This window comes from Hesperophylax consimilis, chromosome 25 (genome assembly GCF_061612785.1).
Source record: "Hesperophylax consimilis isolate HC1 chromosome 25, BYU_Hcon_1.0, whole genome shotgun sequence".
Lineage (NCBI taxonomy): Eukaryota > Metazoa > Arthropoda > Insecta > Trichoptera > Limnephilidae > Hesperophylax > Hesperophylax consimilis.
This window is the reverse complement of record NC_142860.1, coordinates 18540742-18563003: the sequence shown is the minus strand read 5'-3', so window position 1 is coordinate 18563003 and position 22262 is coordinate 18540742. Positions and strand designations below refer to the sequence as shown.

The 22262-nt window shown below is 36.0% G+C and overlaps 2 protein-coding genes across 2 annotated transcripts in view; one reads left to right on the top strand and one right to left on the bottom strand.

Moving 5' to 3' along the window:
* The window catches only part of alphaCOP (coatomer subunit alpha), a 53705-nt gene that overhangs the window by 11418 nt on the left and 20025 nt on the right, over positions 1-22262 (bottom strand). The window contains exons 7-11 of the mRNA XM_089646971.1: positions 16932-17151; positions 7925-8077; positions 7208-7422; positions 3985-4214; positions 1390-1556 (exon numbers count right to left, since the gene is read on the bottom strand). Of these exons, the coding sequence (XP_089503097.1) occupies positions 1390-1556; positions 3985-4214; positions 7208-7422; positions 7925-8077; positions 16932-17151 (985 nt within the window). The remainder of the gene's footprint in view (positions 1-1389; positions 1557-3984; positions 4215-7207; positions 7423-7924; positions 8078-16931; positions 17152-22262) is intronic.
* LOC149411615 (uncharacterized) lies at positions 13962-14529 on the top strand. The gene is made up of 2 exons (XM_089646650.1): positions 13962-14471; positions 14518-14529. Exons 1-2 carry the CDS (start codon positions 13962-13964, stop codon positions 14527-14529), a joined length of 522 nt encoding a protein of 173 aa, XP_089502776.1.

Sequence of the window (22262 nt, the reverse complement as noted above, 5' to 3'; positions counted from 1 at the left end):
AATATTGCCATTAACTCTTGGTTGGCAGCCGCAAAATATTCGCCGTTCGCAATCTAAATCTATTTTCGTCATTATTAACATGTTTTCATTTAAAACTTACATGTTTTTTGCAAAATTATGTTTTTGCATATGTATACACGCAGGCGTTTAAGATGTCAATCTGATAATAACATACTACCATTTATTACTATTTTTGTAATATTTTATACCTTACCACTGACACCAGGGGCAGAAATCATAACAATCTATATTTGTAAACGTAAATATGTATGTTAGTCATAAATCTCTAGTTTAAGCCGTAGTCGTAAGTCGTATTATAGCGGTATTATACATATTTTTATGACCTACTCGGTCATAAAAATTCGTTAAAATTAGTTAAAAGTCTTAGTTGTAAATCACTCTACATTAATCTTAGCCACTAGTTATAAGTATCTTGCTATGAAACTTAGTTATAAGCCAAAAGTAATTAGTTATAAGTCTAAGTGATAGGAATAAATTAAATGCTTAAATTAAGTTGTTAAGCGCCCTTGAGGTGATTTTCTCAAGAAAACGGCGCTTTACGAATAATCCAATCTGCTCGGGCCAGTTATAATTGTTGCATATAGTATTTGGTTCGGTTGTTTCCCGCCCGCGTCCCGCGCCTTTACCTACATCACTCAGTTGTGTTTAAATTACCGCGCCGCAAGGTACAACCGATCTACCGCTTTCCGCATAACCTATCTTGAGTTTTTACACCACCGCGCCGCGCTGAAAACAGCAAATGTTATACCGCAAAAGATCGCCGTGACGAAGTGCATAAAAATAGCAATCTCTAACGCATTGACCATTTCGCAAAACCCAATATCACCATTCCCTTTTCTGACCTCTCTTCCAATACTAACAATTACCCCACCGCGGTGATTACCGCAGAGCAAAGTGGAAGGTGCCGACAGCTTGGAGATATTGGTAAGTCAAATCAAACAAATTCACAAAATATCGCAATTACAGTCCATTCACGCCGCAACACAATCATTATTATTATTATTATCTGCCTCTTCTGTCTTTGAACCTGCCAAAAAACAGTAGTACGTTTTGATGTTAACATTTGTTTGCGTTATGTGAATACGGCACAAGGGTCCAACCTACTCCCAACTGTCCGCAGCTGGTGGGACTATGGCATCCCCAATTTGGGTATATCGTGATGCTGAAGGGAGTGGGAAATTGAATGAGATTGGGGAGAGGAAGGTTGGGAATTACCAGGCTGCACTGGCCACTAAACACTTCGAAAGCCATTTCAAGGAACGTTTCGATTTTTTGTGATGGTGGTCTTTCACCAGGGCGATATTAGAGGTACCATCGTAGGATGAACAAATTCAGTAAAGTAAGGTAACGTGAGTAGGGTTAGGTTACCTGGTGGTTTCCCTGAGCCAGCGCCGCCTTGGCCAGCCTCTCCCAGCATGCAGAACTGTCGATGGATTTTGCGGCTTCAAGAGCGGCTTCGATATTTCCGCATTCCAACGCCAGAGTGAAACGTGTCTTCTCATCCTTGACGAAGTGCAAAGCCACTTCAGGATAGCCTGGAAACAGTATCATAATTCGCAGGGTAATTACTACAACTAAGTAACACTGAAATCAGCATTTTCAAACTTAATTTTCTTTAGGTAGAGAGAATAGACTGCCGCACACTCTTTGTTTCATTCACATTCATACATTCTCTTTAATACATCTAACCTGACTCAAGTAATTGATTCACTTGATCACGTCACATCTTCTTCGGGCGTCCCTGACTTATTCTACCATTCAAATTTGGGTCTAATATTCTCGTTACACTTCTGTCTTCGTTCATTCATTCCACAAGTCCAAACCATTTAAGCGTTCCTTTCTTAACCCGTCATATCCCGGGACCGCATATGTGAGTGCGGCACATTATCTACGAATTAAAAGAAAAAAAAAAAATTATGTGCGATTATGACCCTTATGTATAGGGAATTTGTATGAAGAACAAGGTCACAATCGCTTGGGCTATTCTCGTTCTTTACGCAGCAAATACCGGAGTGACTTCTAGCTTTTCAGATTTTTTACAAAGAATTTTTCTGTGGAATGCCAACGAAATATTTGCCGCGTTTTTAGTGTCAAAGCGTCTTCTTTCATTATTTTTGATATAAATTGATTGTGGAAATAATAGATTTGAGGTATCATCAGAAAGATAGTTTTATCTACATTAATTTGATGTAATTTTTATAATATTTCACCCAAGAAAAGTGATGAAAATTAACTTTGTAAGAAATGTCAAAAATTTTACGTCATAATGAATAATTATATTTTTAGCATTATTTATTTAGAGGTTTCTTGTACAAAATAATATTATTAGTAACAACAGTTGTATAAACTACCGAAATCTGGAAGAATTGTTATCATATACTTATAAAATGCGACACAAAAAAAATTTAAGTGGACCCTTGACGTTTGATTTTGGAATTTGAGCCTTTGGAAATAAAGAAAATAAGTAAGGGTTTATAACAATCTTTCTGAATCTCCATATTTCGAGGATTTAAAGTCTAACTAACTAATCATCACGCTGTTTCTCGCAGGGTTTAGGCAAAGAGAACGGACCACCAAACAACTCGGTCTTGGCACACACTCCTTGCCTCATTCACATTCATACATCGTCTCACACATACTCTTCTATTATCCTACCATTTTTTCTTGGTATTTCGTTTTCTAGTCCTGTGTTAACAATCAACGATTGAGGTTTTTTTTCAGCAGGTAAAATGAAAATCATTTTTTGTCTGGAGCCATAATAATTAAGATTTTTGACGATGTTTATCAGCAAGCATTTAAAAATTTAAACACATCTTCAAAATAATATATATATTTTTTCATCAAATTATTGTACTGGTATTTGCATGCCTTTTTTGAAACAATTGAATTTTTATTCGGACAAAACTATTTATAACTAACCTAGAAACTATCATGCTGTTTCTCCGCAGGGGTAGGCAGAGAGGATGGACCGCCAAATAACTCGGTCTTGACACACACTTTTTGCTTCATTCACACTCGTACATGCTCTTCTATTATGGACCGACTTAAGTATCTGATTTACTTGATCGTGCCATGTCTTCCTCGGGAAGCCACCGAGGTGGAAATGGGCCTCATCACTCAAGATGATTTGCATTTGATTCACTCAAGTGAATTTTAATAATTTCAATGCGTTGTTGAAGCGTGTATCGTTCCATTTTTATTAATGGCTTAGTTTTTACTTGTCAAATGTCAAAAATGACAGCTTCAAAAGTAAGATCTACCGAATTAGCGCGCTATTCAATATAACATCTCTAATTGGAAAACCCTATATTTAAAGTAGTAGATAATTTACCATAAATAGCTTTTAGATTTTTTTGATTTATTATTAGCAACGGCACACGAGGGTTTAAAGACAAACAATGTTACCTACAAAAAACATGCCTATACTAATTATTGGTAGAATTTTTTACTTTAACCAGTTGAATGATGGCCCATATTTAGGACTCATCGCTCAGGTCTTGAGTGATGGCTGCCTAAATTTTTTTGAATTTATTACAATTTATTTTGAAATTTTTATAAAAGTTACAAATAATAAATTATGAAACGTAGGTGGATTCATTGGCTTTAAACCACAGTAGGCAGTTAATATGTTTCGATATTAACATTTGGAGTTTAGTTTATTAAATAAGCGAGGGCGAATCCAAAACCGAATGCCCAGAAATCTCTATCGCTCAAGACATTTATTTCGTAAATATCCCATCGCTCGAGTGGTTAAGGACTAGCCCTTAATCGTTTGTATGTTCTTTGTAGAAAACATAGTTTAACTTTAAGCCCTCGATTTATAACATGGTTTTACTACATATACGCCTCAGGGATCTCATGTGCATGTTTAAATAGATTTGACAGAGCATAAGGAATGGCTCGAGTGTTTGCAGAAACTCTCCAGACTGCATTTATACCAGTAATAATATTGGGTTGTCTCACCCTTCTGTTGCAGGTAGGCAATGATGGACTGTCCGACCAGGTTGGCGGTGCGCACCATGTTAAGCACCACATCATACTTGCGGTTGATGAGGGCTAGCTTGAACTTGTACTCGGTGGGGTCGATCTTGAGTACGCGCGGCCGGCACTCGCGGTCCAGACAGAACGCCTGCGCTCCCTTCACTAGGGTCACGTACACAGGCAGGTTAAGGGTGCGGATTATGCCGTGGTCGCTGGAAGAAAAACAAACATCATTAGAAAACGGTATTAAATATTTGAGCTTCATCTATATGAATATAGGTTTTTTAAGCAATTATATTTTTCACTCAAGTTCCTTATTACGAAGTGTGACAATATGTAATTTTTTTTTAGTTATCTACAACAATATGACATATTGAGGGGGCGGGTGAGGGGGGGCTTAGGATAAAGAGACGAAGGACTGTAGAAGATAGTAAGTTTGAGTCCTGTTGGTTAGTGAATTTTCATTTTACGTCCCGTATGGTTGAGATAAAAATGTCAAGGTAGTAATCATTTTTGGATGAATTTGTGGATCTGTGTGTAAAGGAGTTCTGTTTAGAATTGGTCTTGCATTTGCAAGGGAGATGAAAGTAAGCGACTGTCTGCTGTTAGAATTAGAAGAATTATCAGTGTTTTGGTTGTGTATATTTAAGTATTATCATTCCTCAAACTATTAATGTGGAAACATATGAACTGCTTACTGCAGATTAAAGCCAATGGAATCCACCTAGATTTCGCCGCCTATCCCATATTTTTAGGTTCTATAAATTTGGCACATACGCCAAAAAACTGCTTGAGTGGCGGCTAACATCCTGATAATGTATTGCTAAAGACATGAGAGAGTATTCAACCCCTCATGCTAATTTGTTAGCTTTTTGGTCAGCTCATAATGGTCTCATAAAAATCTTTGTCTCCGGTGATAGAAAGAGATAACACCACGCTTTATATTCTAATCTAGAAGATAACTACAGAAGAATTAAAATGTACACCTCTATGAAACCAAAGGTTCCAACTGCAATTTGAGAAAAAATTATGAAACTTTGTGAATTTTTTATATGAAAAGACAAAAAAATAAAGTTACAATAATGTTTTTAATACAAATTTTCATTAAAATGTGTGTATTTTCATTGTCAGCAATTTCAGTTCAGTGTTTAGATGAAAAAACGTAAAGTGAGCCATTTTTAAAACGTTTTTTTTTTGTTTGCATTCAAAATTTGAATACAGTGAAACCTGAATTTTACATCCCCAGATTTAACGTTTTCTCGCCAATTACGCGTAATTATTTCAGTCCCGATATATTTTAGTACATTTGATACTCGCTTTTTACGTTTTTTTTCCCGCAATTTACATCGAAAATATTTTAAAAAATGTTAGTTTCGCGGGCTTGACACGGCCGTGCCGTAATTGGTCGGCTTACGGCGCGCAACGCGGTGATTGGCCGACATATTTCAATTTTAGCCAGCCGTGCCGTGATTTGTCGGGGTACGGTGCATAACGCGGTGATTGGCCGACATTTTTGAATTTTAGCCATGTGTAAAATACTGTAGCATCATTTGTTCGGTTTATTTACGCATCTGTCATTCGGTTTTCAACTCAATTTGTGACGCTTCTTTCTGACATTATTTGCAATCATCACATAGTTTTTACATTTCTTGTGTTGTTTTCGTTAAGTTTATTACAATCTAAAGTGTATTACGTATATTAATATTATGTCTCAACAAAGAAAAACGTTGTCAGTGCGAGAGAAAAGGAACATTTTTGAAAAGGTTAATAAACACGTTGGTTCACGTGTTTCGCTGGCTCGTGATTTGGGTATACCCATAACTACGTTGGCTACAATCATTAAAAATCGGAAATCTATCGAAAAAATTCAATACCCCCCATTTACATTTTCCCTCCGTTTAGGTTTTTTTTTTTTCAGTCCCTTAACCTCTCCCTTACTGTGCTAAAAAAATCCACGCGTTCCGGTGCTGTGTAGTCAATACACATCTCAAATTAAGCGATTTAATATGGGAAAAATATGAATATTCATAGCTAGTAGCTTATGTCAATTATATTTTATATCAAAAACATGAAAAAACCATCGACAGATGCTAAAAAAATGTGCGAGAAGTCATCTGACCGACTGGCGCTGGATGCTATGCGGTCGTAGGTATCGATAGTGTAAATTGAATACAACTGCGGATTGATTTCTCATGTTCCCGCATTGCGAACTAAAGCGGGACATCAATAGCGTGTCATTTCCTCTCACACTCTTCGCGTTGCAGTGTCACACGGTTGATTGTATTGGTGTATTTGATCCTGATTTTTAACATAAATCTCTTATTTTTAATTGAATTTGAAAACTATGTAAAATATTGTTTTTTAATTCAGTGCATAAATGTATAACGGAGGAATACCTAAAATCTGAACCCAGAATTTATTATATTTATAGAGTTATTAAGTTGTTAGAAGCAATGTGTAGAAAATACACACCACAGATAAGGAAAGGATAAAAAACGTAAAATAGGGGTTTTACTGTATTTTAAAAATGATTTTTGGGTTTATTTCTAATAATAAAATTTAAAAGTGTATTTCATCAGCTTTCCAAAACAGCGGAGCCCTGCCACTGTCTACAGCCTGTCAAACCCTCCTTGTACTCGATGGGCCTCCCCTGTATTTTTTATGCGATAGCGGAGAGAGAGATTGAGCCCGTCGACTCCTAGCATAGGACATGTCTTTTGTATTGGCAATAAACCCATATTCTTCAACCTATACTGTTTTCCGTGAGAGTAGCCACTAGTTCCCTACCGTTTGCAGTGATTTTGATGAAATCCAGGTCGTGAGAAAGCTCACTACCTAACGAAGGTGGAGCCCTCCTGAAGACGAGGCAGACACCGAATAATCAAACCTGTGAGGCTCCTAGGCTTGAACCCTGAACCCAGCACTCTCCCAACCATTGCACTTGAGCTTCCCACTTTTCCCTTTCCCATAACCATTGCACAGAATATGCCAGAGGTCTGAGGGGTTAAATAAATATTAGCGAGTAAGCGGTAAGTTAACCATAACAAATGAAGACGGAGGTTATGAACTCACCCGTTGGAGCAAGTGTACTTGATGTGGTTGCTGGTGGTGTAGATGAAGACGAGACCCGAGTCGTCTTAGGCAAATACTAGCGAGTAAGCGGTAAGTTAAACATAACAAATGAAGATGGAGGTTATGAACTCACCCGTTGGAGCAAGTGTACTTGATGTGGTTGCTGGTGGTGTAGATAAAGACGAGACCCGAGTCGTCCCAGGCACCCGACTTGACCCTCGTGTTTTCGTGAATGGAACAAAGCGTCTCCAGCTTGCGGTTGCAGATGGTCACCGTGTTCTTGGCCAGCAGGGCCACCAGGGTCATGTCCACAGACCAGATCACATAGCGACACTTGGCTATCTTCACCTGGAAGAGAATTACAATTTAAATCATTTATATTCTCATTTTTATCCAGATCTGTGATAATGTGCCACCAAATCTGTCACCAAAACTGGATGATCGATGAGAGAATAAGTTTCAGGATCTAAGCTGACGAAGTGAGATTTTTGAGAGGCAAAGTTACAAATTGGGATCAAATAAGAAGCATGACATCAAACCAATGCTACTCTTCATAGAAAGGTTGCAATTGAGGTCACAAACTATTCACAAGAAAACAAGAATTCCAGAAGACCGAATTGAAGCGCGATTCCAGTGGGAAGACATTCAGTGGGCCGCCTCAGACAAAGTTGGGAGACGCAACTCCAGCGATTTTTACGAGGAGAGACCGGGTCTTGTCGAGGTTATGGATTCCTGCCCCGAACAGGACAAGAGGAAGAACATCAGAACTCATTCTTTTCCCCTTTTCCTAGTCGGGGAACCATCGCTTCGACAAGTTATCTTCAAAAAAGTAAATTGTAAAACATTATACCTGTGCCATTGTACGCTTCTGTTGAACGTCGAAGAGCGTAAGATTCTCGGGATCTCTGAGCAGCAGCATGCCCGTTCCTGCGTAGAATATCTCGTCGCAAACAGGCGTCTGCACCTTCTTTGTAACTTCATTCTTCAAGTTCTTAATCACCAACTGGAAGAAAACAATATTGTTTTTAATTTAATAGGGAAGAATGATTTTTTAACACGTACATCACTCAACCGATCAGTTCAGGAATGCAACCCGACGCACCTCGATTTCGACATTTTTTATCATTATGTTTTAGCATGTTTTTTGAGAGCTTGCCCAGTCCAGCATTACTGAAAATTTCATAAGATCTGTTTCTTTAATCTTAAATTTATCTATGCGGCTGTAAAACTAAAAATAATTGACTGAGCGTAGCGACGTCCTGTTTATCTCAACTGTTTTGAATTTTGCCAGTCTTTAGGTGGACGTGCGCTGCTCATCATATGCAGAAGTCAAACGAGCCGCACAAGACAGGGAAGAATGGAAGAGGAGATTAGATGAAATTGCTGCAAACCAATCCCAGGATTGAAACCAGAGAGAGAGAAATTTGTTTGCACGTTTCCGGTTCAAGATGGTGACCGTTTTAATGGTTTAGTAAAGTTCTTTTTTCAAAAGTGAAATCATTGTTTATTTCAGGGGTTTAGGATCACAAGGACCTATCTACAGAAACACAGTTTTGAGATAAAAGCAAATAAAGATTGGAATGCTCATATGCCCGACTGATATGCCCAACTGTATCTTTTAACCCTAGAAACCTAACCTTCGTCGATTCAACGATTACGTGACACAAAATATTTATTTATTTATTTATTTAGACGCCGTAAAAGGCTTTTACAATATACATGATTTATGTTTACAGTGGTTCACAGGAGCGAAACAGTATTATGTTAAACAGAATAATTACTGAGAAATTATGTTGAAAATTAAACAAAAATAACATCTGGTATACATAGGTACATTAGCATTTTTATTTTCAATCCGTACAGTAGTTTAGTATTGAGGTTATTGTTACCTTCAATATTGAATTTGGTTGAATTTGCTGAGAACTAAGAGTTAGCTCTATTGAATCAGGGCTGTCAGTAAGACATCTCATAACAATTTTGGGAAAAATTATAGTTTTGATTAAGTATATAAAATTATTAGATAACACTCTTCTGTCTGATATCTGATGTAAGTGCATTGTTTAGGTTCTGTGATAACTTATGAATAGAATGTTATTATGCCTAATAACATTGATAATTACGACAGAGGTATGTTATTATAGCCTTCTTATAGCTATATTCCGTGCAGTTGAACACATCTACTACTTCTGAGAAAGCATTGCCAACTGCATGCAATCTAGGTATAAGGGAGTTTCTAAATGACGCAGTCCTGATATTGTTATTAAAATTAAAAAGAATTTTGGATCGAGTGGTTCTAGTGGGTATGTGAAAGGTAATTAGGCTTAATATATCAGGGCTGTCTATAATACCATTGACAATTTTAAAAATAAAAGTCAAATCGGAAATAAGTCTTCTATCTGAGAGTTTAAGTAGGTTTAATTCTTTCATCAAGTGATTGTAATTTATTGATTCTATAGGTAGACCGAGTTTATAGTTAATGTATCTTAGGAATTTATGCTGAATTTTTTCAATAGAATCGGAGTGGATTTTAAAGTAAGGACACCAAATAGGAGAATTATATTCGATTTGACTTCGAACAAGTGAGGAATATAAGATTTTTAGTGTTGAAATATTTTTAAAGTCTCTGCCATTTCGGAGAATGAAGCCGAGCATTTTTAGTCCTTTGTTGGTGACTGTTTCTACATGTGAAAGAAAGTTAAATTTTGAATCGAAAATAATGCCGAGATCGTTAATTTCACTTACAGAGGCGAGAGAAACATTATTAATTTTGTATTGATAGTTAAGGGGTTGTGTTGTTCTAAAAAATCTTATAATGTGGCATTTACTAATATTGAGATAAAGTTTGTTAGTTTTGCACCAATCTTGAAGTTTATTTAAATTTAATTGAATTTGAATACAGTCATTTATTGTTTTTATAATTTTAAATAGTTTAAGGTCATCGGCAAAAAGTAGCACTTCAACATTTTTATCAAATACAGTAACAATATCGTTTATGAAAAGGAGAAACAGTATTGGGCCTAAATGTGACCCTTGGGGTACACCGCTAGTAGCTATGAAGTTGTGTGAAAGGTTAGAATTATTTTTTACTTGTAGATTTCTATTTGTTAAGTAGCTTTTTATCCATTCCAATAGTTTACCCTCAATTCCGATTTGACTAAGTTTATTAAGAAGAATTTTATGGTTAACTTTGTCAAACGCTTTTACAAAGTCTGTATATATTGAGTCGACTTGGGTTTTGTTTTCGAGTGAACATGCTATAAAATTTTCATATAAGGAGAGATTTGTTAGTGTGGATCTGCCTGGCATAAATCCATGTTGATTAGTTACAATGATGTTGTTAATATGTATGGAGATTTTATCGAGGATAAGTTTTTCAAACAGTTTGGGGATAGTTGAGAGCATGCAGATGGGTCGGTAATTAGTGACATCATGAATATCGCCTTTTTTAAATACAGGTGTTAGATAGCAATTTTTCCATAGGTCGGGGAAGCATCCAGAATTTAATGATTGGTTAAATATATGACATAGTGGATTGGCTATTATTGATGCACAGTTAATTAGAAAGGCAGGACTAATTTTGTCAGGACCCGCTTTTTTCTTTAAGTCGAGTGTTTTTATTTTGCGTATAACATCAGGAACATTTATATGTAAAGCGGGAATGTGGACCGATTTCTTTGGATGAAAGGGTGGAAGTTGAACATTTGGGATATCATTATCGTAAACCTTTTCGAAGAAGTCGGCAAACAAATTAACGATGTCATTATCATGTCAGTATCACTACTACTTTTCCCTTCGAAATACATGTATGTTGGTAGGCTAGGTTTGTTTTTTCTTAGTGAGTTTACATGTGTAAAAAAGTTTTTGGTATTTGAAGGAATAGACTTTTCTGTGTTGAGTATGTATGATTGATATAATTTTTTGGAGAGCTTTTTACAGTCAGTTCTATATTTATGAAATATTTTGTAGTCTGAGATAGAGTTGCTCTCTTTGTAATTTTTGTGCCAGATTTTTTTGTTAATTATTAAGTGTTTTAAGTCATTATTAAACCATTTGGGGAACTTTGATGGTTTGAATTGAATTAAGGGAACATATTTTTCAATAGCCGTGTTGATGATGGAGTAGAAAGATTCAAGATTTTGGTTAACATTTGAGTCGTGTAATTTCTATACCCGCTATATCAACTTTCATTGATTTGGAGAAAACCGCAAAAAACTGTCACATCTCTAGCGTACATAAGTAAATGCATTACAATTTTTTATATAATGAATTGGAGTAATAAAATTTCGAAAAGCATTTATTTTTCTATATATGTCTAGCAATAATTAAGTAATTTCGATAAATAAAATGGATATAGCGGATTTTGATACTCACTTCGTGATTTTGAAAGTCAACTGAGCCGACATGGCGGGTTTAGAAACTCACGCGTAGATCATTTTGACACACGAGCGTGGCGTCAGAGCGGCGGCCATATTGTATTTTGGCAAAATAACTGCTTGTGATTTGTTGAATCCGATATAGCGGGTTTTGATAGTAACTTTCTGTATGATATAGCGGATTTGGTTTCTCACTCGCAGTTTAAACATGGTTTTTGGTCGCGATAAGGAGGGTTTTGAAACTCAATTTTAGGCTCCTCTTGTTGCTCGCAAAAATGTGAACAAGATGTCATACTCAGATCATTTTGTCAAAAAATCGGATATAGCGGGTATAGAAATTATAGGATTCATTTGTATTTTTGTCTAAAAAGGACCAGTCTGTACTTTCTAAGTATTTTGTTATCAGTGGATAATCTGCCCTTGCAAAATTGTATGAATATTTAGGAACACTATTAGAGTAAATGTTTAGGAAGTTGTTAGTAATGGTGATGTTTAAGGGAGGATGGTGGGAATCTTCGGGAAGAAGGGGGTCTATGGATTTACATAATTTTACTGAAGGATCGCTACTAAATGCAAGATCTAGTAAGTGGTGATTAGAATTGTATACATTATTAATTTGTTTAAGACCTAGGAAATTTGACATATTTATAATTTCACGAGCATTAGCAGATGTATTAAAATGAGTTGTTGAGTTATCACTATGGGTAATCCAGTCTATATTGGGAGTATTGTAGTCACCGATTAGCAGCATTCTAGCTTCCGGATATTTGAGCTTGAGGGCCTCTACATCATCAATGTGGTTTACGTAAATTTGTGTAATTGATCCGGGAGGAATATAAACACATCCAAGAATGATTTTTCCTAGGTTCGTCTTGAGTAGTAGGAAAATTTGTTCTATATTTTTGTGTTTGCATTTTAGCCTGGATGAAGTTATAGATTTGGTGACTGATATTAATACACCTCCTCCTCTTGATTTGGTGCTGGTGGCGGTACTTCTATCTAAGCGGTAGGTGTTGTGTGAAGTGAAGCCTAGTTCTTCTGTGTTAAAGGACGGATCCAACCAAGTTTCAGTTAGGAAATATATATGAAAGGGATGGATTGGAATCGATGATCTTAGCTCATTAAGTTTTGTGCGGCAGCCTCTGATATTCTGATAGTAAGCCATGATAGGTTTTAGTTTTTTGGGTTACTATTTACAATAACAGGTTTATTATTTTTGTATTTTATTGTGAGTCCAATCTCACCGTCTTTGGTTCTTTGGTCTAGTGTTAAACGTAGCTTGGTGAGATAGTTTCTTTGAGCTGGGGTTTGGTCTGAATAAATTTTAATACCGGGGTATTCGGTTATGTTGTTCTTTTTCTTCAGTATGTCTATGGCTTGGATGGAACTGTCAAGGATGACTTTAAGAGGTCGAGGTTTGTCAGGTTTTGTGATTCCCAGACGAAAAGTTGTTATGTTGGCTCGGGTGATGGATGAGTTAAGAGTTGTTAGTGTGGTTAAGATTCTCGTTGTATCATCAGTATTTTTTTCTATATGGGAACTGGCTGAGCTTTCAGGGAAGTTAAAAATAATTATGTTTTTTGACCGTTTTTTCCTCTCTCCGAGCTCATCGGCAGCTTCACACATTGATACAGTTGATAAGTTTGTGGATTCTTGTGATGAGTTTGAATCTATCAATTTTGAAGAGACCATGTGCTCGTACGACTTGATCTGTCCCTCGAGAATTCCAACTTTTACACCTACATCTAATATAGTGCCAGAGAGGTTTGACAGTTTATTGAGTAGTTTGGTCATCTGGTCTTTTGTTAGTTTTAAAGCGGGATCCGTTATGTTACTGTATAGAGCACTAATTTCTTCTTTCGCTTTATTGATATAAGAAAGAGCATCTGTGGCACTCATCTTGCAAGTTGGAATTTATAAAATTATTTTAATTTTATTTTATATAATATAGCGGTGACAACCCTGCACTTGAGTTGTCTGTGACAAGTTAGATGGGCTATTCACTTGCACACTTCGATACTCTGAATGTGTATGTCAGTAGTACTTCCTTCTGTATGGCGTTTGTTTGTGTGTGTCTAATGCGCTCTGGTGACAGTTGAGATTTGAGATATTAAGTTATAAATAAAGAGTTACCAGTTAGGCAGCTGCAACTATTATTACACTGTTTAAGTTTAGATTTTAGTTGAGTTTTTGTAATAAAAATCACTACATAGAGTCCTTAGATTAATATTTACTGTTAAATTTTGTGGAGCAAAAAAAGTATGTGTTCACTGTGACACTTGGTATTGTTGTTGTGAATTGTGGATGTTGTCCTTTTTTAACGCATGCGCATGATTGTGTCGTTCCTTGCCAACTCAGTGCTCGTACAACTCTTATGGGGAGTCGCCGTGTTCGGCGGGTAAGTGCAGTATTTTTTGATATATTACGCGCATAGTCGTCGTTTCAACGAATGGTTAGGGTTTGTGTGACTTTTTGGTATATTGTTATTGTCGTTTTTTTTGCAGTTTTTTCGCTATGGCTTCGCAAAAATCGCTGTCTGTTGCAAATATTCAACGTTTATTGATGGAAGAGGACACAAATTCATCAGAGGAGTCATCTGTCAGTGAACAAGAAGACAATGTGGAGGTTGATGAAGTGGTTAGTGATGTTCAAGATGACCCATCGGACAATGAGGATGACCGATTGGAGGCACAATCACCACCTGTTCTATCGGAAGAGAACTCAGGCAATCAATCGAGTATCTTGACCTTGACACAAAGTAATATCTGCAGTCGAAATCGTCACGTTTGGGCTACGAACAAAGGGCGTACTTCGTGCAGAGTAGCAGCAGTAAATATCGTACGTGTTGCCAGGGGACCAACTCGTGCTGTAAAAGGTATGTTTGAGCCGCTGTTATTATTTGAGCAATTTATGACTAATGAGGTATTAGAAGACATTGTAAAATGGACCAATTCGGAGATTGAGATAAAAAAACAAACATATGGACAAATAACATCTACGCAGAATGATACTTGTAAAGAAGAAGTCCAAGCACTCATCGGTATTCTAGTATTAACTGCAGCTTTGAAAGACAATCACCTGAACCTCGATGAAATATTCAACATAGAGTATTCTGGTACAAGATATGTGTCGTGTATGAGCAAAGAAAGATGTGACTTCCTTTTGCGATGTCTTCGATTCGATGATAAAATATTGTGGTTGCAATGACAATGTGATGATCCATTTACGCCTATAAGAGATATATGGGAGAAGCTCATAGGTCAATGCCGAAAAAACTACGAGCCAGGAACAAATGTTACCATCGATGAGCAGCTGCTGGCGTTTCGAGGCAGATGTAAATTTCGGATGTATATTCCAAATAAACCCGCCAAGTACGGCCTCAAGTTGGAAATGATGTGTGACAGCGGCACAAGATACATGATCGACGGTTCGCCATATCTTGGGAAAGGAACTGATACGGGAGGCTTGCCTTTAGGAGAATACTTCGTAAAAGAACTTACTCGCAGTATACATGGTACGAACAGGAACATTACCATGGATAATTGGTTTACATCTATACCACTAGCAAAACAGTTACTTCAGCAGCCATATAAATTGACAATAGTGGGTACACTGCGGGCTAATAAAAAAGAAATTCCTGAAGAAATGAAGAACAGTCGATCCAGAAACATCGATACATCTATGTTTGGTTACGATGGCCCTCTCACGCTCCTTTCTTACAAACCTAAACCATCAAAAATGGTTTACCTGCTATCTTCCTGTGATGAGGAAGGCACAGTGAACCTCGAAACAAAGAAACCACAAATTGTTGAATTTTATAATAGCACGAAAGGTGGGGTAGATACATTTGATCAAATGTGTGCGGTAATGTCATGCAGCAGAAAAACTAATCGGTGGCCAATGTGCATTTTTTATGGCATGCTGAATATAACATGTATAAACAGTTACATAATTTATTGTCATAATGCCTCCACATTGGGGCAACATGTAATGAATCGTCGTGATTTTATGAAAAAATTGCATTCACAACTTGTAACACCTTGGCTCCAAATACGACTGCAAATTCGTACAATGCCAACACACATAAAAAGTAAAATACAATATATATTACGTGTCAGCACTGAAATTCAAGATCAAAGTGGTCAGTCTACCTCCAGAAATGACCCTGGATAGACAGAGACTGCCAATTTGCGAAAAAGAAAAGTTTGTGGATTATGTCCGTATAAAAAAAGGCGTATGACGAAGACTTATTGCTCAAAGTGCAGCACTGCAATTTGTGGTGAACATAAAATTGATTTTTGCACTAGTTGCGCTTCAAAAAACTAGTTTTTTATTTTTTCACGCCAAAGAAAAGAGGCTGTTTTTATTTTTATTTCTTTATTATTAATTTTCTAAGTATGATCTCACTTCTAGTTTTATAAATACCTAGTGCCTTACTAAAAAAATTTAAAAACAAATATATTTTCCAATTACATTTAAATAAATAGTTTTATTTATCAATATAACCTTTGTTTCATATTTTTTGAAAATAATTTTTTTTTTTTAAATAAGTATTAAATAGATAAAATACTGATGAAAAAATTTTTTGACGAATGGTTAGGTTTATTAGGGTACACACGAACGTTAGGTGTCTAGGGTTAATGAACAAACAAATATAATTTGTTCACCCCTACTAGATATCTTCAAACCTAGTGCAAATATGAGTGCATTATAAAGTACTTAATTATGCTATTAAAATAACCCTATGAGTCATCGTTTGGGAATAACTAACATAAAGACATTCAGTCAAATTTAAACATTACAGTAATTGGGGAAACGTTACTGGGGTAATAGCCATTAATAATTTCTAATATTTTACTCAGAAATCAATTAAGAAATCAGTAATTGAAATTAAAATACCTATCTACAAATAATATAAATGTATCGTCTGTAAGTGGGCTACCCACAGTTTGATAATGCCTTCAGAGGGCGAAACAGCTGTCATGCGTAATAATAATTACACAGCAGAACTTGTTTAAAAATAAACTGTTTTTATAAACCCAATAAAAATATTATTGAGAATATAAAAAAAAAAAAATTTAAAAAAAAATAAATAAAAAGAATTTTCATTGAAAAAGTGACAGTTTCTTTGGGCAAATTGTATAATTCCTTATTTGAAATAAAAATTGTTACATAAAATACGTGGTTTATAATTAATTAGGTAGGTAGGTATAAGTACCTACTCAAATCTTATGATTTTATTATATTGAAAATTTTTGTTACGTAAGGAAATTTTTTGTTATGAGACGAAATTTCGGTTTTAATTTATTAAATACGAGAAAATTAGAAATATACTTCTTTGGACGCGAGGTTCACTGTTTACAGAATTACTAGTATGATCCATGACATTCTAATAAAACACATGCATTGTGCGTACATCACAAAATGTGATGGGATTGATTACGTTGAAAAAGTTAATAATCACCCGTATTAAGCACTTCCTACCTGATTGTTCCTGTCCAGCGTGGCGAACCTGTTTCTGGCCACCCACAGGGCGGTCAGAGCGCCACCTCTGCGGGGCTCCTCTGAGGCAGCTCCCCCTTCGCCCCCGGCCCCCGCACCTTCCGCGGGAACCGTGTACAGCTCGTAGGAGCACTTGTCGGCGCCCCCGCCTTGCGGGCGGTGGGTCAGCAGCACGCAGGACTCTGCCTGGTTGTATGAGAGGCTAAAAAAAAGACATTTTTGATTAGTTTTAAAGTTAGAATTATTTTAATTTATCAATTTATTTACTGTAATGTATGTAATGTTAGGTAGGTACATTCCAATGTTTAAAAGGAAACGGTAGAGCAGAGATGTCCATCTCATGATTGTGGGATTAATTTCCTGTCAAGTAAGTTGGGTGATCATAAATAATAAGAATGAATTCTTAATGGAAAATATATTGAAACATCAAAAGTTATAACAAAGCAGTACAGATGATAAACATTGTAACCATAGAAATAAATATAGGCACATACCCGATGGACTCCTGAATCAAACTAAACTAACTTAACGTGAAACGAAAGAACGACAACGGATGGCGAACGAAGACTTGCTCTCGGCAGCGGGGAACGGACCCGAGTCGAAAGCCAGGACATCCTTCTCTTGGTGGAAGCAGGAGGACGCAACTCCTTCAATGGACGCCTGCAGGGGCAGCAGGCCTGCAGCACGTGGTAGTCGACCAGACTCTTCAACGGAGCCAAGACAGCAATCCGTATTCTTAATGGCAGCGGGAGAACGCAACTCCTTCAATGGACGCCTGCAGGGGCAGCAGGCCTGCAGCACGTGGTAGTCGACCAGACTCTTCAACGGAGCCAAGACAGCAATCCGTATTCTTAATGGCAGCGGGAGAACGCAACTCCTTCAATGGACGCCTGCAGGGGCATCAGGCCTGCAGCACGTGGTAGTCGACCAGACTCTTCAACGGAGCCAAGACAGCAATCCGTATTCTTAATGGCAGCGGGAGAACGCAACTCCTTCAATGGACGCCTGCAGGGGCAGCAGGCCTGCAGCACGTGGTAGTCGACCAGACTCTTCAACGGAGCCAAGACAGCAATCCGTATTCTTAATGGCAGCGGGAGAACGCAACTCCTTCAATGGACGCCTGCAGGGGCATCAGGCCTGCAGCACGTGGTAGTCGACCAGACTCTTCAACGGAGCCAAGACAGCAATCCGTTCTCTTGCGACACGGGGACACTCCGCCAAGAACAACCAGCCACAGCTAGGACCAAACCCATCTCGGTTTCAAGTCCGAAACACGAGCACTCCGACATGACCATCGGCCAACACTCAATAAAAGCGGGATTCCATATTCCCCACTAAAATAATAACAAACACGAACTGTTCGTGAATGGATAAACACCCCGCGCCTTTTTTAAAAGAAATAATAACTCCTATTCACATGATTAACTCAGATTGAAGCCCCTTTAAAGGAGAGTGACTGGATCCACCGACCCACCGGCAAAGCAGCCCGGGGAGGAAGTGACCATAAACAAAACTGTACTTCCTTCCTTCAAAATATTGCCAGAGTTTGAGAAAAAACACCATAGACAAAATAACCCCAATTAAGCAAGAACTAAACTTGTCACAAAATATTTATGTGACAATTCCCCCCTTCCCACAAAATGTTTGCCCTCAAACATGAACAACTAAGACCACTAATAAACTAAACTATGAGTCCATCAGGTGTCTAGAAAAATGAAAACATAAACAATAATTAGTAGTTATAATAACAACTTATAATTAAGTTTCTTAAAAACTAAATTTCTTAAAAAATAAATTTCTTAATAATAAAGAAAAAAAACAAGATCACTTTTCCTTGCACAGGAAATCAAGGCCAATTTGGCTTCACTTTAGGGTGGTTAAACAACCCTCACTTGCACTGAATTTACGCTATAATTAAATAGCAAAATGAGAAACCTATCTAACTAAGTCCATCCGGTTTAACAGTCTTATGACAAAAATCTTATGACAACATTCTTATGACAAAACTTAAAATTAAACAATACTTAAAATTAAACAATCACAGATAATGAAAATATCTTTATAGATATACTTTTTTTTTTTTTTTTTTTTTTTTTTTTTTTTTTTTTTTTTTTTTTTTTTTTTTTTTTTTTTTTTTTTTTTTTTTTTTTTTTTTTTTTTTTTTTTTTTTTTTTACAATTCAGAACAATGGAGTTCAAAGTTGGCAAAATTAGTAGTACACAAGAAAATATTTTTCTGTGTTATTAGTAGTATAGGATCAGTTTACAAACTGTCTATTAGACGTGACCAGAGTATGGGTTTGTATTGGATTATTATATGAACCAGGATTTACAATTCCGAAGAAATACCAGTAAGTAACAGAGTCGTCAAACAAGAATAATATTCAAATTATCCACTTTGCGAAAGTCAAATCAGGTCAGGTTTATAAAACTATAAATACCTGCCAATCAAGGTGGACAGAATAGGATTTACATAACACAATACCTATCTATTTATCAATCAGTTCATGACCAAAGTCAAATGGTACTAAAAAGCAAAACAGAAACTAGTAAGTTAAGCTCATACCTTAGGATATACAAAAATCCATATAACATGCATAACCTGCAGCAAACACTCAACAGAGTGACATTGATTGTAAAAGAAAAGAGACCAAGGCAATACCCAAGCTGGCATTCCTTAAAAGAACACTCCCAAGTGTAGACAAAACGTCAGCATTTCTTGTACAAACAAAACAAAATTGTGTGATCAACTATGGCTTTCAGTGAGTTGACACTATTCGAGGGGTGATCAATCCAAAATTTAATGAATGACACTAGTAATACTTAATTTATAGTCTAATACTGGTATTAACAGTTTGGCTAGGTGTGTGGTGCGTGTTGTGCTTACCTGTATAACTGCCAATCAATGTGTATAGTGTAGGTTATGATAGAGTGAAACAGATGTAGTTGATAATTTAAGTTTATTGCAAACACGTTACACTATTACACGATTAGAATATCAGAAGGATTTAGTAGGAATCAAGAAATGTCGACCGCCAGGTCAGATCAGAGAAACAGGAATGCTCGTCGGTAATGGATTGGCAGCGAGCTCTGTTTCACGTCGGGTTGCCATCCGTGAAACAGTGTTTCCGTATTAAAATATTATTTTAGGCTGGCAGACAGTTCTTGCCCCCACATACCTTCCCCCCAGTGTCAACGATACATAAAAGAAAAAATTAGGGGTTCTAGAAAAAATATATACATATCACAAAATTTGCATGACGTCGGTTACATAATATAAACAAATTCGGTGTGTGACGTCATCGCAAAATAACATAAGCCTATGCGTTCAGAAAGATATCTCTTAAATGGTGAAGTTACTTTATGAACAATACATTTATATGTTTGTGAACGCATAGTCATGAACAAATTCCTAATAATAACATTATTTGAAAGTTAAATCCTTTTTTTAAAAATGTGTTGATATAATTACATGTTCGGAGCATGTACTGCATCTACGAACTGTATGTTTTTCTTGGAGCATTTACTGCATCGACAAAATTTTACATTTATAATTGGAGCATTTACTGCATCGACAAAATTTTATATTTATAATTGGAGCATTTACTGCATCGACAAAATTTTATATTTATAATTGGAGCATTTACTGCATCGACAATTGTATGTTTTGTATTTATTTTCAAAACCAAAAGTTGCAAACAGAGTGCATTTAATACTTTAATGTTTGAAAACAATAAATGGTATTACAACATTTGACACAAGTGGTTATTATTTAACTTATCTAAACCTTTTTATATGGTAATGCATCTACGAACAGTGTTGTCGGAGCATATTATGAAATTAAGCATAAGTTAATTATAAAATAAAAAGTAGGAATCTATTTCCATTTGTATATATTTTTAATAATGCGTCTACAAACAGTGTTCGGAGCATGAGTTGTCAATTATTGAGTTATTTTAAAGTTGATTATTCTAAATATTATTTATTACATATTTAAATAACTACAAATTTGTCTTATAATATAGGGACATGATATCAATGTATAAAGTATGAACATAAGTGTTTCTTCAATCTTTGAACAAAAGGAAACGACGATTAATGTCGCTATATTATAAAATTATTTATATCCGTGTTATGGAAAAAAGGTGTAAAAAAAGGAAAAAAAAAAAAAATACATATTTAAATGTTTTTGTAAAAGTACATTTAGCAATAGCATGGCTGTGAGTACATAACTCTAAATGTTTATCTTTGAGATTACAAGGTAACTAAAAATATAACAAAAAACAACTGTCATATGTTCGTAGAATGTGTTTGTATTGATAATATTATCAAATGGCTATGTTTTCTTACGAACAAATGACAATGGTTCAATTCTGTAAAAAAATTAATAATAATACATATATGTCTCAACGACATGTTACATCAGATGCATAATTGGGAATATTTGATGTAGCATGGTTAAAAGTATTTATATTTATAACATAGTCATCACATATAGTGGTAAGTTATTTCTAAACAAGATTTATACAAAAGTTGTCGCATATAGCGAAATGGATAATTATCCAAGAAAATATATGTATATGAGTTTGCACTATAATATGGTAAGTGAAAAGTTAGCTAGGTAACTTTGTGCGATTACATGGTATTACTTCATGGTTTTAAAGGATGAAAGTATTCACCGTAATAAGGTTTTTTATAAAATGATAAAAAACGTAGTAATTTGCAAAGTAATTATAATATAAAGGTCAGGTTTTCATCAAGAACTTGAACGCTTAAATATTATCTATGTAACAGTAATTTAAAGAAAAATAAATGTAGGTATATGAAATTCAATCTTTAAATCGATAGCAAGAGTAGATTCTTAATCAATGTTTCTATCATGAGTTACAGAAAATTTATGTGTGATGCCAATTTGGCGATGTGTGAGAAAATTATGTCTTTTTTATGCATTAGTATGTACCGTATCTTTTTGGAAAATGGACTTGTCGGCCTGATCTTGTTGTTGTTTTTGCTTCAGGTGAGTCTGGAATAGATACATGATCTGGAACATTTTCCTCGGTGGGAACGAAGGCTGGTTTCAGGCGGTCTATCGAAACGCGCTTAGGTTTACCTTTAATGGTGATGACATAGGTCTTGTCATTTCGTTCCTCGACCTTATAAGGTCCCTCGTATGGGTTTTGTAACGGTTTTTTAACACTGTCTGTCCGCAGAAATACGTGCGTAGAAACGGGAAGTTCCGAGTGTACAAAAAATTTTCTTGAGCTGTGATTAGAGGTAGGGGTTGATTTAATTAATTCAAATTTCCTCTGTAAAC